At 49.5% G+C, this 15247-nt stretch overlaps 2 protein-coding genes across 2 annotated transcripts in view; both read right to left on the bottom strand.

Moving 5' to 3' along the window:
- Nucleotides 1-15247, bottom strand: part of LOC143989925 (uncharacterized) — a 133541-nt gene that overhangs the window by 3046 nt on the left and 115248 nt on the right. The window lies entirely within an intron of this gene.
- LOC143989977 (uncharacterized) lies at nucleotides 733-1389 on the bottom strand. The gene is made up of 3 exons (XM_077490222.1): nucleotides 1270-1389; nucleotides 1056-1153; nucleotides 733-966 (listed from the first exon to the last, which is right to left on the bottom strand). The coding sequence occupies exons 1-3, from the start codon at nucleotides 1352-1354 to the stop codon at nucleotides 733-735; spliced, it is 417 nt and encodes a 138-aa protein (XP_077346348.1). The 5' UTR covers nucleotides 1355-1389.

Genomic DNA, 15247 nt, shown 5'->3' with positions numbered 1-15247 from the left:
CATCCCTCACATACCTCTCTTCTTCTTCTTCTGCTTTAACATCATCTTTTATATCGATTGGATCTCCACTCTAAATCAAGAAAATTAGAGAAAATATCATCTGTAAACTATAAGCTTCATTATTGTGATATCACATAAAAAATCCACACATTGTCTCTATAAGTCTGTGTTTTGTAACCTCCGTCCCACCAACCATGTAACAGTGAGGGATGGTGTGATCTTCCTGTGTGGAATCCCGGGAATACAGAGGACGGGGACATCTCTCTGGTGGATTCCTGGTATTAGGTGGCTCCATCATATCCTTGTGTCCTTCTGAAAACTCCTCCATCACTCCATACTCCTCATCCTCCTCTTTATACTCTTCTTTAACAACAATATTATAATCGCAGATATTTCCACTCTGAAAGATATAAAAAAATCACTGTAACAAACATGCTTTTGTAACAATTATTATTAATTATGATTTATTCATATCTACCTGATGATGGTGAGGGATGGTGTGACCTTCCTGAGTGGAATCCAAAGAATACAGAGGACGGGGACATCTCTCTGGTGGGTTCCTGGTATGAGGTGGCTCCATCATATCCTTGTGTCCTTTTGAAAACTCTTCCATCACTCCATACTCCTCATCCTCTTCTTCTTTAACATCAATATTATCTCCAAGACTTCCACTCTGAATGTTTAATAAAACAGCATTGCATACTTGTGTATAAATAACAACTGCTATGATTATTATGCATCTACCTGATGATGGTGAGGGATGGTGTGACCTACCTGTGTGGAATCCCGGGAATACCGAGGACGGGGACATCTCTCTGGTGGGTTTCTGTAGTTGGACGACTCCACCATGGTGTCCTGGTACAGACCTTTGTGCTCTTTTATAAACTCCTCCATCACCCCATCCTCATCATCCTCCTCTTTTATCTCTTCTTTAACCTCAACTTTAGAATCTCTCAGGTTTCCACTCTGAATATAGAATAAAAATGTCATCAATGGTAACAATGCAGATAATGTACAGATCCTAATGATACTATCAGTGATTGTTCCTCATCTACCTGATGATGGTGAGGGATGGTGTGACCTTCCTGTGTGGAATCCCGGGAATACAGAGGACGGGGACATCTCTCTGGTGGGTTCCCATTACCGGATCCATCTGTAGGAAACACACACACTGACTGAATACATTGTTTATATGTGTTTATCAGATGATGGGGGATCTAGGTGGAGCCTCCGTACTGCTCTCTCCTTTACAATAAAGTCTCCTCTTACCCGGTGATGTGAGGGGCGGCTGATTGTCCATCATGACGTCCTTGTAGAGATCCTTGTGCCCTTCTAAATACTCCCACTCCTCCATGGAGAAATAGACAGTGACATCCTGACACCTTATAGAAACCTAACACACAATGATACAGTCACCATCCAGACTAGGGATGAGCTTCGTGTTCGAGTCGAACATCGGCTGTTCGCACGTTCGGCGAATACCGAACGTTATGGGCCGTTCGTGCCAAATTCGTATAGCGCTCACTGCCCACAATGCACTATCGCGGTGCATTGCTGGCTCATTATTGGCCAAGCATGCACTGTGACCCCGCATGCTTGGCCAATCACAGCGCCGGCAGCGAGGAGAGCCATGATTGGTCACAGGCAGGATGCCTGTGGCCAATCATAGCTCAGGCTGTGTAGTACACGCCCCACACTATATAAGGCCGCCAGCGCGGCGGCCTTGTGTAGTGTGTTGGCGTCTGTAGGAGTTAGTGGGTGTTCTCTGTGTACCTTCAATACAGTATACGCCGTTCGTTATCGGCCGATTTTGCGTTCTTGCTCTTCTGTAATTGAGCTTGTTTGTGGGTGTTGTCTGGGTGCCCTGACCGCAGTATACACCATTATATCCACCTATATAGCTAGCTATATTGCTCTTCTGTAATAGAGCTTGCAGTCAGTTGTAGGAGATTGTGCGTGTTGTCTGCGTGCCCTGACTGCCCTATACACCATTATATCCACCTATATAGCTAGCTATATTGCTCTTCTGTAATAGAGCTTGCAGTCAGTTGTAGGAGATTGTGCGTGTTGTCTGCGTGCCCTGACTGCACTATACACCATTATATCCACCTATATAGATAGCTATATTGCTCTTCTGTAATAGAGCTTGCAGTCAGTTGTAGGAGATTGTGCGTGTTGTCTGCGTGCCCTGACCGCACTATACACCATTATATCCACCTATATAGCTAGCTATATTGCTCTTCTGTAATAGAGCTTGCAGTCAGTTGTAGGAGATTGTGCGTGTTGTCTGCGTGCCCTGACCGCACTATACACCATTATATCCACCTATATAGCTCTTCTCTAATTGAGCCATCTGCAGGAGTTAGTGGGTCTTGTGTGCCTCCAGCACAATATACACTACCCAATTGCTGGTTTTCCCATCTCCCTTCAGGCCATTACCATGTCTGGAAAGCCAACAAGGAGAGGCAGACAGGCACGAGCCGATAAAAGAGGGCAAGCAGGCTCTGTGCCTAGAGACAACAGTGCTGGTCGTGGACGCGCCGCATCGTCATCATCAGCACGTGGCCATGGGACACACTTGTCCTTCTTTTCGGCAGCTGGATGTGTTGAGCCGCATCATGCCGAAGACTTGGTAGAGTGGATGACCAAGCCCTCTTCATCCTCCTCATCCTCTCTCACCCAGGCTCAGGGTACTAGCAAAGCAGCTGCCAACGCATCGTCTTCCCTCGTCTCAATGTCATCATCAGTGACTCCTTCCCTAGACCCACCACGTCCTCCTGATGCATCCCCTGAACTCTTTGAGCACAGTGTTGGGTACATGCTCTAGGAGGATGCTCAGTGTTTTGTAACCTCTGATGATGATACTCAGCTAGAGGAAGGCAGTAGCGTGAGCGTAGAGAGAGGGGATGCTAAAGAAGGACAGCAATCTGGCAGTCATGTTCCACAAGCTGCAGCATACTGCCAGGTTTGCTCCAGTGATGAAGAGGGAGGGGATGATGAGGGCACTGACTCCACTTGGGTGCCTGATAGGAGAGAGGAGGAGTAGGAGCCACATGTCCAACGAGGCAGGATGCCCTCCGGGGGCCAGCTTAGGGGCAGCACACCGACTGAATCACACCGCAGAGCTCCGCCTGTGCAGGGTGCTGCCTCTGCGCGTTATTCTAAAAGTTCTTTGGTGTGGGCCTTTTTTTAGACGAGTGCATCAGATCGCACTGCTGCTATTTGCAACATATGTCTCAGGCCGCGTACACACGGGCGGACTGTCTGACGGACTTGGTCCGCTGAAACGTGTTTCAGCGGACAATCCGCTCGTGTGTGGGCTTCAGCTGACTTTTTCAGCGGACAGTCTGGCAGGCTAAGTCTTTCGGAATTTCCGTAATATTGTCCGTCCAAACTTGGTTTCAGCGGACAGTCCGCTCGTGAGTAGGCAAGTTGGACGGACTAAGTATGGCGCATGCTCAGAAAGGATTTACATGGCCGAAGGTTGCATTGCAGTGTATTGGACGTCGTATTTCTAGTCCCGTCGTACGTGCTGTACACGTCATCGCGCAAGCTTTCAGCGGACTGTCCGTTCGTCCTGTGTAGTCAAGTCCGTTCGTTCAAAAGTAGGACGGACTGTCTGTCGGATTGTCTGACGGACTTAGTTGGACGGACAGTCCGCCCGTGTGTACGCGGCCTCAAGCGTATCTCGCGTGGCCAAAACAGCCACTTGTGCACCACATGCTTGACCAGACATATGTTTGACCTGCCATGCAGCTCTTTGGCAAGCGTACCTCAAAGAACAAAGCGGACCTCTCCTTGCTCCTCATCAGCTGGGATCTCCAACCCCACTAGACCTTCAGTCCTCTCTGAAACCTGCTCTGAGAGGAATGAAGGTGTAGAATTAGGTGTGTCACAGCCAAGTGCTTCCGGGCACTCTGCTAGCAGTACACCCACGTCCGATTATAGCAGGCAAATTTCCCTGCCCCAGCTGCTGGACCGGCGAAAGAAGTTCACTCCCAGCCATCCACATGCCCAGCGATTGAATGCTAGCTTGGTTAAATTGCTAGCACTTCAACTGCTGCCTTTTCAGTTGGTAGACTCGGCCCCCTTCCGTGAGTTTGTACAATGTGCGGTTCCTCAGTGGCAGGTCCCCAAACGCCACTTTTTCTCACGGAAGGCGATTCCGGCTCTCTACCGGCATGTGGAAGGCAATGTCCTTGCCTCGCTGGACAGGTTGGTCAGCGGTAAGGTGCATATTACCACTGACTCATGGTCCAGCAGGCATGGACAGGGACGTTACCTGTCTTTCACGGCCCATTGGGTCACTCTACTGGCAGCTGGAAAGGATGCAGGACAAGGTGCAGTTGTGTTGGAGGTTGTTCCGCCACCACGCCTCCAAAATGCTACTACTGGTTGTGACACACCTCTCTCCTCCACCCCCTCCTAGTGCTCTGTCCTCAGAACCAGCAGTGCTTCGTAGGCGTTCAAGGGGCTACGCAAGTACGCAGGCAAAACGATGCCATGCCGTGCTTGCGCTGGTTTGTTTGGGGGACAGGAGCCACACTGGGGCAGATATTTTGTCAGCTCTGCAGGGGCAGGCTGAGAGGTGGTTGACGCCAAGCCAGCTTAAGCCAGGAATGGTGGTTTGGACAATGACACCAACCTCCTCTCCGCCCTCCGACAGGGACAACTGTCCCATGTACCCTGTGTGGCTCACGTCCTTAACCTGGTGGTGCAGCGGTTCTTGGGCGGGTACCTGGGCTTACAGGATGTCCTGAAGCAGGCCAGGAAAGTCTGTGTGCATTTCCGCCGATCATTTAATGCCTGTGCTCGGCTGGCTAAGCTCCAAAAGGAGTTGAACCTGCCCAAGAACCGCCTTATATGTGACATGCCCACCAGGTGGAACTCAACGTTGGCCATGCTGCAGCGGCTGCACACGCAGCAGAGGGCCATCAATGAGTACCTGTGCGACTACGGCACCAGGACAGGGTCAGGGGAGCTCGGTTTTTTCTCACCACCCCAGTGGGGCATGATCAGGGATGCATGCACTGTCCTGTCACCATTTTAGGAGGCCACAAGGATGGTGAGCAGTGACAGTGCATGCATCAGTGACACTGTACCTCTTGTCCACCTCTTGAAGCATACGCTGCGTGGAATAATGGACAGGGCACTTGAGGCAGAACAGAGGCAGGAAGAGGAGGACTTCCTTGCCTCTCAAGGCCCCCTTTATCCAGACAGTGTTCCTGCTGTCCCACCCATCACACAGGAAGAGGAGGAGGAGGATGATTGTGTCAGCATGGAGGTGGAGGCTGGCACTCAGCATCCGGTTCGGTTCGCACCAGAACTTTCGAACGGACCCCAAATTCGTACGAACGTTAGAACCCCATTGAAGTCTATGGGACTCGAACGTTTGAAATTAAAAGTGCTAATTTTAACGGCTAATATGCAAGATACTGTCCTAAAAAGGGTTTGGGGACCTGGCTCCTGCCCCAGGGGACATGGGTCAATGCAAAAAAAAGTTTTAAAAATTGCCGTTTTGGCGGGAGCACTGATTTTAATGACGATTAAAGTGAAAAGAAAGTGAAATATTCCTTTAAATATCGTGCCTGGGGGTGTCTGTAGTATGCCTGTGAAGTGCCACGTGTTTCCCGTGTTTAGAACAGTCCCTGCACAAAATGACATTTAACGGAAATAACTGCTTGCGGTTTTAATGTTATATCTGGTTCCTGCAATATGGTTGAAAATCATGGAAAAAAATGGCATGGGTAGCCCTCCCTGCCCATTACCAGCCCCTTTGGGTCTTGTACGCATATTAAGGAGAACCCGTACCCATATTAAAAAAAGGAAATACGTGTGGCCCCCAGGCCCTATATACTCAGAACAGCAGTATACAGGCGGTGCAAACAAGACAGGGACTGTGTAGGTTTGTTGTGTTAAGTTGAATCTGTTTGTAATTTTCAACTGGTACATTTTTAAAGTGTAGCTCCAGTAAAAAAAACTATTTTTAAACTTTTTGGAAAACATAGGGAAGGGTTATCACCCCTGTATAATTTTTTTTGCCGTCCGTCTTTTTTCATCTCACTTGCTGTTGTCTCCTTCCGTTTGCAAGTAGGAGATGTTTGTAAGTTGGATGTTTGAAAGTACATCCCTAAGCCCTCAAAGTGACTCTTGGTGGGCGCTGGAGCGCCCTGCTGTGAACGATTATATCAAGAATTGTAATTACATGCCATTGTTGAACAGTGGTAGAAAAATTGACCTTTGGTGGTTGTGGTGCTGGTGGCACAACACTATAAGTCCTCTCAGTTACTCTGGGTGGGCACAGGAACGGGCCCTCCTGTGAAATATTATGTCAAGAATTGTAATTACATGTCCCTGTTAAACAGGGGCTGAAAAATTGGGCCTTAGGCACTAGTGCTGGTGCCACGACACTGCAACCTCTCCCATATACTCTAGTTTTAGTGCAGGAATTAGCCCTGCTGCAAAGCATTGCATCAAAAATTGTAATTAAACGCCCCTGTTAAACAGGGGCAGAAAAATTGGGCCTTAGGCACTGGTGCCACGACACTGCAACCTTTCCAATATACTCTAGTTTTAGTGCAGGAATTAGCCCTGCTGCAAAGCATTGCATCAAAAATTGTAATTAAACGCCCCTGTTAAACAGGGGCAGAAAAATTGGGCTGATGGCATCACCCAGAACCAAAAATGTTCTTCCAACATATCAGCGGAGGAGGAAGAGGATAGACATTCAACATAACAGGACAGTCACTCAGCATCAGCATAGGCAGTCTTGAAGGGATGTGATATTTCAAAAAAAAATTATTCGGTTACATCAGCTTCAGGTGCTTGGTAGCTGTGGGTGATCCAAGACTGATTCATCTTGATGAAGGTCAGTCGATCAACTGATTCGGTGGACAGGCGCACCCTGTGATCGGTAACAAAGCCACCAGCAGCACTGAAGGTGCGTTCCGAAAGAACGCTGGATGCAGGACAGGCCAGTAGCTCAATTGCATACTGTGCAAGCTCTGGCCAGTGATCCATCCTCAAGACCCAGTAAGCCAGAGGATTTTCGGTGGGAAAGGTGTCCAAGTCTGACCTTGCCCCTAGGTATTCCTGCACCATGTAAATCAGACGCTGGCGATGGTTGCTGGAACCGATCATACCTTGGGGCTGCGGACTAAAAAATTGTCTGAAAGCATCGGTCAGATGGCCACCTTCTCCACCGCTCCTTCTGACCGATGCCTCAGCAACACGTTGTCCAGGACCAGGAGTTTGTAACCTCCCGGTCTCTGGGAACCCGTTGCACAGACCTTTCTGCAAGGCCTCCCGGAGATGTCTCATCCTCTGCTCCCTCTGCGACAGCAAGATAAGGTCGGCAACCTTACCCTTGTACCGTGGATCAAGGAGAGTGGCCAGCCAGTAAAGGTCCCTCTCCTTGATCCAAAGAATACGTGGATCCTTCTGCAGGCTTTGCAGGATCAGGGAGACCATGCAGCATAGGATAGCTGAGGCATTCGTCCGGAGTCCTCTGGGTCACTAAGGACAACATGATCCGCAGCTACCTCCTCCCAGCCACGTACAAGTCCACGGGTTTCTTGGGACTGTAAATCATCCCTACAAGATTGCTGCTGATGCTGAGTGCCAGCCTCCACCTTCATGCTGACACAATCATCCTCCTCCTCCTCTTCCTGTGTGATGGGTGGCACAGCAGGAACACTGTCTGGATAAAGGGGGCCTTGAGAGGCAAGGAAGTCCTCCTCTTCCTGCCTCTGTTCTGCCTCAAGTGCCCTGTTCATTATTCCATGCAGCGTATGCTCCAAGAGGTGGACAAGAGGTACAGTGTCACTGATGCATGCACTGTCACTGCTCACCATCCTTGTGGCCTCCTCAAACAGTGACAGGACAGTGCATGCATCCCTGATCATGCCCCACTGGCGTGGTGAGAAAAAACCGAGCTCCCCTGACCCTGTCCCGGTGTCGTAGTCGCACAGGTACTCATTGACGCCCCTCTGCTGTATGTGCAGCCGCTGCAGCATGGCCAACGTTGAGTTCCACCTGGTGGGCATGTCACATATAAGGCGGTTCTTGGGCAGGTTCAACTCCTTTTGGAGCTCAGCCAGCCGAACACAGGCATTAAATGATCGGCGGAAATGCACACAGACTTTCCTGGCCTGCTTCAGGACATCCTGTAAGCCCGGGTATCTGCCCAAGAACCGCTGAACCACCAGGTTAAGGACGTGAGCCACACAGGGCACATGGGTCAGTTGTCCCTGTCGGAGGGCGGAGAGGAGGTTGGTGCCATTGTCGCAAACCACCATTCCTGGCTTAAGCTGGCGTGGCGTCAACCACCTCTCGGCCTGCCCCTGCAGAGCTGACAAAACATCTGCCCCATTGTGGCTCCTGTCCCCCAAACAAACCAGCGCAAGCACGGCATGGCATCGTTTTGCCTGCGTGCTTGCGTAGCCCCTGGAACGCTTACGGAGCACCGCTGGTTCTGAGGACAGAGCACTGGAAGAGGCCATGGAGGAAGAAGAAGAGGAGGGGGTGGAGGAGAGAGGTGTGTCACAACCAATAGTAGCATTTTGGAGGCGTGGTGGTGGAACAACCTCCAACACTACTGCACCTTGTCCTGCATCCTTCCCAGCTGCCAGAAGAGTGACCCAATGGGCCGTGAAAGACAGGTAACGTCCCTGTCCATGCCTGCTGGACCATGAGTCAGCGATAATATGCACCTTACCGCTGACCGCCCTGTCCAGCGAGGCAAGGACATTGCCTTCCACATGCCAGTAGAGAGCCGGAATCGCCTTCCGTGAGAAAAAGTGGCGTTTGGGGACCTGCCACTGAGGAACCGCACATTGTACAAACTCACGGAAGGGGGCCGAGTCTACCAACTGAAAAAGCAGCAGTTGAAGTACTAGCAATTTAGCCAAGCTAGCATTCAACCGCTGGGCAAGTGGATGGCTGGGAGTGAACTTCTTTCGCCTGTCCAGCAGCTGGGGTAGGGACATTTGTCTGCTATAATTGGACGTGGGTGTACTGCTAGCAGAGTGCCCGGAAGCACTTGGCTGTGACACACCTAATTCTACACCTTCATTCCTCTCAGAGCAGGTTTCAGAGAGGACTGAAGGTCTAGTGGGGATGAGGAGCAAGGAGAGGTCCGCTTTGTTCTTTGGTGTGGGTCTTTGAGGTACGCTTGCCAACGAGCTGCATGGCAGGTCAACATATGTCTGGTCAAGCATGTGGTGCCCAAGCGGCTGATGTTTTGGCTACGCGAGATACGCTTGAGACATATGTTGCAAATAGCAGCGGTGCGATCTGATGCACTCGTCTCAAAAAAGGCCCACACCAAAGAACTTTTAGAATAACGCGCAGAGGCTGCCCCTTAGCTGGCCCCCGGAGGGCATCCTGCCTCGTTGGACATGTGCCTCCTCCTCCTACCAGGCACCCACGTGGAGTCAGTGCCCTCATCATCCCCTCCCTCTTCATCGCTGGAGCAAACCTGGCAGTATGCTGCAGCTTGTGAAACATGACTGCCAGATTGCTGTCCTTCTTGAGCATCCCCTCTCTCTGCATTCACGCTACTGCCTTCCTCTAGCTGAGTATCATCATCAGAGCCTACAAAACACTGGGCATCCTCCTGGAGCATGTACCCAACACTGTGCTCAAAGAGTTCTGGAGACTCCTCAGGAGGACGTGGTGGGTCTAGGGAAGGAGTCACTGATGATGACATTGAGAGGAGGGAAGACGATGCGTTGGCAGCTGCTTTGCTAGTACCCTGAGCCTGGGTGAGAGAGGATGAGGAGGATGAAGAGGGCTTGGTCATCCACTCTACCAAGTTGTTGGCATGTTGCGGCTCAACATGTCCAGCTGCCGAAAAGAAGGACAAGCGTGTCCCATGGCCACATGCTGATGATGACGATGCACCGCATCCACGACCAGCACTGTTGTCTCTAGACACAGAGCCTGCTTGCCCTCTTTTATCGGCTCGCGCCTGTATGCCTCTCCTTGCTGGCCTTCCAGACATGGTAATGGCCTGAAGGGAGTTGGGAAAACCAGCAATTGGGTAGTGTATATTGTGCTGGAGGCACACACAACATCCACTAATTCCTGCAGAAGGCTCAATTAGAGAAGAGCTATGTAGGTGGATATAACGGTGTATACTGGGTTCAGAGCACGCAGTCAGCACGCACAATCTCCTACCACTGACTGCAAGCTCTATTTAAAACTAGCAAGATAGCTAGCTATATAGGTGGATATAGCGGTGTATACTGGGTTCAGAGCACGCAGACAGCACACACAATCTCCTACCACTGACTGCAAGCTCTATTTAAAATGAGCAAGATAGCTAGCTATATAGATGGATATAGCGGTGTATACTGGGTTCAGAGCACGCAGACAGCACACACAATCTCCTACCACTGACTGCAAGCTCTATTTAAAATGAGCAAGATAGCTAGCTATATAGATGGATATAGCAGTGTATACTGGGTTCAGAGCACGCACAATCTCCTACCACTGACTGCAAGCTCTATTTAAAACGAGCAAGATAGATAGCTATATAGATGGATATAGCGGTGTATACTGGGTTCAGAGCACGCACAATCTCCTACCACTGACTGCAAGCTCTATTTAAAACGAGCAAGATAGCGGTGTATACTGCGGTCAGGGCATGCAGACAACAACCACTACAGAAGAGCAAGAACGAAAAATCGGCCGATAACGATCGGTGTTTACTGTGTTGAAGGTACACAGAACACCCACTAACTCCTACAGATGCCAACACACTACACAAGGCCGCCGCGCTGGTGGCCTTATATAGTGTGGGGCGTGTACTACACAGCCTGAGCTATAAATGGCCACAGGCATCCTGCCTGTGGCCAATCATGGCTCTCCTCGCTGCCGGCGCTGTGATTGGCCAAGCATGCGGGGGTCACAGTGCATGCTTGACCAATCATGAGCCAGCAATGCACTGTGATGGCGCAGTGCATTGTGGGCCGTGAGCGCCACACAAATTTGGCGCGAACGGTCCATAACGTTTGGAATTCGCCAAACGGGCGAACAGCCGATGTTCGAGTCGAACGTATGTTCGACTCGAACACAAAGCTCATCCCTAACGGGGAATAGCAAGAAGGAGCTCAGAGACAAATGAGAATATTGCTCAGCCAATGGGAGATGATCTCAGCATGACTTACATAATGAAGGAGATGAGGGGGAGGGGCGGAAGTCACTTATGGTGACCATAGAGACATGGAAATTCAGCTGGTTCAGCAGGGATCGGTCACATTTCCATCCATGTGTGGTCACTGCCGGATAAAAGTCACTACATCAGCGGCTGCAGCCAATAGCTTCATCACTGATCTGTGTATTCTGAGAGTGGAAGAGCGCCCCCCATTGTCAGAATACAATAGTGCAGCAGGGAGGATTCCCCCATCCCCCTCCAATGTGTGGATGGGGGAATCACTTCCGTTTTTTCCTCTTTTCCCGCTGGATGAACGATAAAACTGAACCATGTATGGCCAGATGTGGAAGGAAGATATATTCATCATCAACTGATCTCCCTGAAGGGGTTAATCTAGGTCTCCACACTATATATGTGTGTATCATCATCTGCTGGAGATAAAAAACATCACAGTGACTATGGAGGAAGAGGACGGACATGACGGGGGGTTACTGGGTGTAAATAGAAAATAAGATCTTATTACCTCCTCTACTGCCACTTCCAGCAATGTCTCCTTTGTACTTGCTATGGAATACCCTGTCTGTACCTGACATCACTTCCTGTATTCCATAGAGACTTCCTGTCTGGGTAGAAGTGAAATCACCACCTTGTGGAGCTCAGAGGAAATGCAGCCCAGAGAAACATCTTGTAGTGTGAACACGGCCTTGTGCTGCGTGTGTATGTACTGTATATCCTTATAGATGCATAGTTGCCAACTGTCCCGGGACATTCCCGGGATTAGGACCTTTCTCCCAATTTAATTTTGTCCCAGGAAATTCGATTTGTCCCGTTTTTTGCCGCTAGAGGTCCGCAGCTGGCGAGACAATGTCTCCGCCGGCCGCCATTTTAAAGAAGACCAGAAGCTGGTCTTCAATAGAGAACGCCGCAGTTCAAAGTCTTTCCGCGCGGCAACGACGGCGTGCCGCGTCTGGAGGATGTCGGGGGCCAGTCTGTGGATGTCAGGGTGCAGTCTGTGGATGTCGGGGGCCAGTGAGTCTGGATGTGGGGGACTAGTATGGATATCGGGGGCCAGTCTGTGGATGTCGGGGGCCAGTCTGGATGTCAGGGGCCAGTCTGAATGTCAGGGGCCAGTGAGTCTGGATGTCGGGGGCAAGTCTGTGGATGTCAGAGGGGCCAGTCTGGATGTCGGGTGCCAGTCTGGATGTCAGGGGCCAGTCTGAATGTCAGGGGCCAGTGAGTCTGGATGTCGGGGGCCAGTCTGTGGATGTCAGAGGTGCCAGTCTGGATGTCGGGTGCCAGTCTGGATGTCGGGTGCCAGTCTGTGGATGTCAGAGGGGCCAGTCTGGATGTCGGGGGCCAGTCAGAGTCTGGATGTGGGGGGCTAGTATGGATGTCAGGGTGCAGTCTGGATGTCAGGGGGCCAGTCTGGATGTCAGAGGGGGCCAGTCTGGATGTCAGAGGGGGCCAGTCTGGATGTCAGAGGGGGCAAGTCTGGATGTCAGAGGGGGCCAGTCGGGATGTCGGGGGCCAGTCGGGATGTCAGAGGGGCACCAGATGTTAGGAGGACTGATGGGGACGCCAGATGTTAGGAGGACTGATGGGGACACCAGATGTAAAGAGGGGCTCCGCTGATGGACACAGATGTGAGGAAGGTACCTCTGATGGGGCACCTGATGTAAGGAGGGACTCTGCTGGGGGCACCTGTTGGCATCTGGTGGCAGGCAACGTGGCTAGTGACGTGCTCATGGCTCCCACTGATTCTGCATTATGGTGAGTTGAATGATTTCATTTCATATTACAATGTAATAATAGAAATAATGCGCTTCAATCATCCTGACACCATAACAATCATGGCGCCGGGATGAATGAAGCGCTAACACCAGGTATTTGGAGTATCTTTATCTGCTGATTGTCAAACTCTGGAAAACACATATTGCTATTGTGGTGTAGGATCGGGGGCTGCTGTCCCTCCATCCCCCCCTCCCCCCTTTCCCTCTTCATCCCCCCTTTCCCTCTCCATCCCGCATTCATCTCAGACTCTAACCACACCCATTTGAGCCACGCCTGTGTAAGCCACGCCCACCATTTTACGCAAACCACGCCCATAATTTGCTGCATTTTCACCTTTTTCTATGCCACACCTATAATCGCATGCCCGCCCCTAATTATAATACAACACCGCCTACTGCCAAAAAAGTGTCCCGAATTTTTTTTTTTACAATGTTGGCAACTATGTAGATGGGGTCATCTCCACTCCCACCAAGGGGGGATAGAAATATCACCCTTGGTTTTTTTGGAGCAAAATCTGTTTGCTGAAGTAGATGTAAAGTAGAAGCAATGGACTTGCAGAGAACACTATATTGAGCACAAAATATTATATAATTACATGAATTTGCACAGGTTTTCAGTTTATTTAAAATAGCAGCAAATAATATTAAAGAAGTAGGTGTAAAGTGGAAGCAGTGGATCTTCAGGGAACAGCATCTTGAGCACAAAGCACTTTATGTTGTATATGAATTTGCAGATGGTTTGGGTTAAATAACTCATTGATAAACACAGTACAGTGTGGCCTGCAACATCATAAATCCTCTTCTCTGATGATCTCCTTTTATTTGTCACTTCCCCTTTAATCTCCACCCCCAACATCTCTCCATTACTGGATGATTTTGGTGGGATCTCTGGCCTGTACACCATCATGTCCAAATCTCAGGCATTACATATCACGGACCCGCACACACTAGTCACATGCGTGAAAGATCGCTGTGACTTGGCTTGGAGTGATTCAGTTATTCCTTACCTGGGGGGTGAATCTAGCCACCAGCATAGACCAACTGTATGGAGCCAACCCTCCCTGATATACAAGAAATTAGAAGATCTAAAGCAATGGGCACAACGCCACCTGTCCTGGCGAGGCCAGGGTCATTCCATTAGGATGACTTTGCTCCCATGTGTACTATACTTCTCCCACTCCCTACTCTTCTCTATCATTAAAGACCATCTACACCATTTTCAAGCCAACATTACTGACTTCATCTGGGGTTCAAAAGGACATTAATTGGCTAAGAGGGTCCTATTTCGTACTAGTGATGAAGGTGGTCTTGGTCTGCCAAAACTATTATGGTGCTATCAAGCTGCTCAACTAGCCCACATCTCAATCATATATTCCCGAGTTACTAAACTCAATTTGGTGCATATGGAATGACAGGCAGTACCCCAGTTCATTCTGGACTACCTAATGTGATGTCCTCCTTGTCCCTCTATCTTAGCTTCATCTCTCTTTCATTCAGTAACCCTATAGAATGGTCTTCTAGGTCACCCAGAGTTGGTCTCTGATCGTCACCCATTAGCCTATCTGTTTCATAACCCTCAATTTCCTCCAGGCATGGACATCAAAATGGTGGCTGAACAAAGGGTTGTATAGGATTGGTAAGAGAAACCAATCCTATACAATCTCTCTTAGTTTTTGTGTAGCCCCTCTGGGTCTACTGGTAGCAAAGAGGTACCTCCAGATACAGGGAGCGAGCTTACATTCACCCCAGAGCTGAGTCCATGGCTATAAGATACAGGGAGCAAGCTTACATTCACCCCAGAGCTGAGTCCATGGCTATAATGGGAATTTAGAACAGATTTTAGGCGCCAGTCACTTTAAGTATTTTTCAATGCTTTAATGAAAACTTGAGAAAAGTAGTAGTATAAGTAGACTGGATATGTCCCTGACAGAGAAAGGTTCAGATTTCTCCAAATCTCTAATTTTTTACACTCTTTATGGGTGACTAAACCCGAACCAACCAATGATGTTGGTCAGGTACCCTAACAAGGTCTCATCCCCAAACACAGACTTCTCCCATTCTTCAACATAAAGGTTAGTGTAGGCGGGCGCACAGGTTTTTACCCATTGCCGTACCTTGTGCTTGGCAATAACATTTATCACCAAACATGAATTTATTATTTTCCAATAAAAACTTAAAGAGGAAGTAAACTTTCTCTGCTGACATGTACTTATAGGTAAGCCTATAATAAGGCTTACCTATAGGTAGTGTAAATACCCTGTTTCCCCTAAAATAAGACCTAGTGCAATTGTCGGTGATG

The sequence above is a fragment of the Lithobates pipiens genome, unplaced genomic scaffold (genome assembly GCF_037356315.1).
Source record: "Lithobates pipiens isolate NorthernLeopardFrog02 unplaced genomic scaffold, aLitPip1_a1.2 Scaffold_18, whole genome shotgun sequence".
In the NCBI taxonomy this organism is placed as follows: domain Eukaryota; kingdom Metazoa; phylum Chordata; class Amphibia; order Anura; family Ranidae; genus Lithobates; species Lithobates pipiens.
The sequence above is the reverse complement of the archived record's forward strand: the minus strand, read 5'-3'. Positions and strand labels throughout refer to the sequence as shown.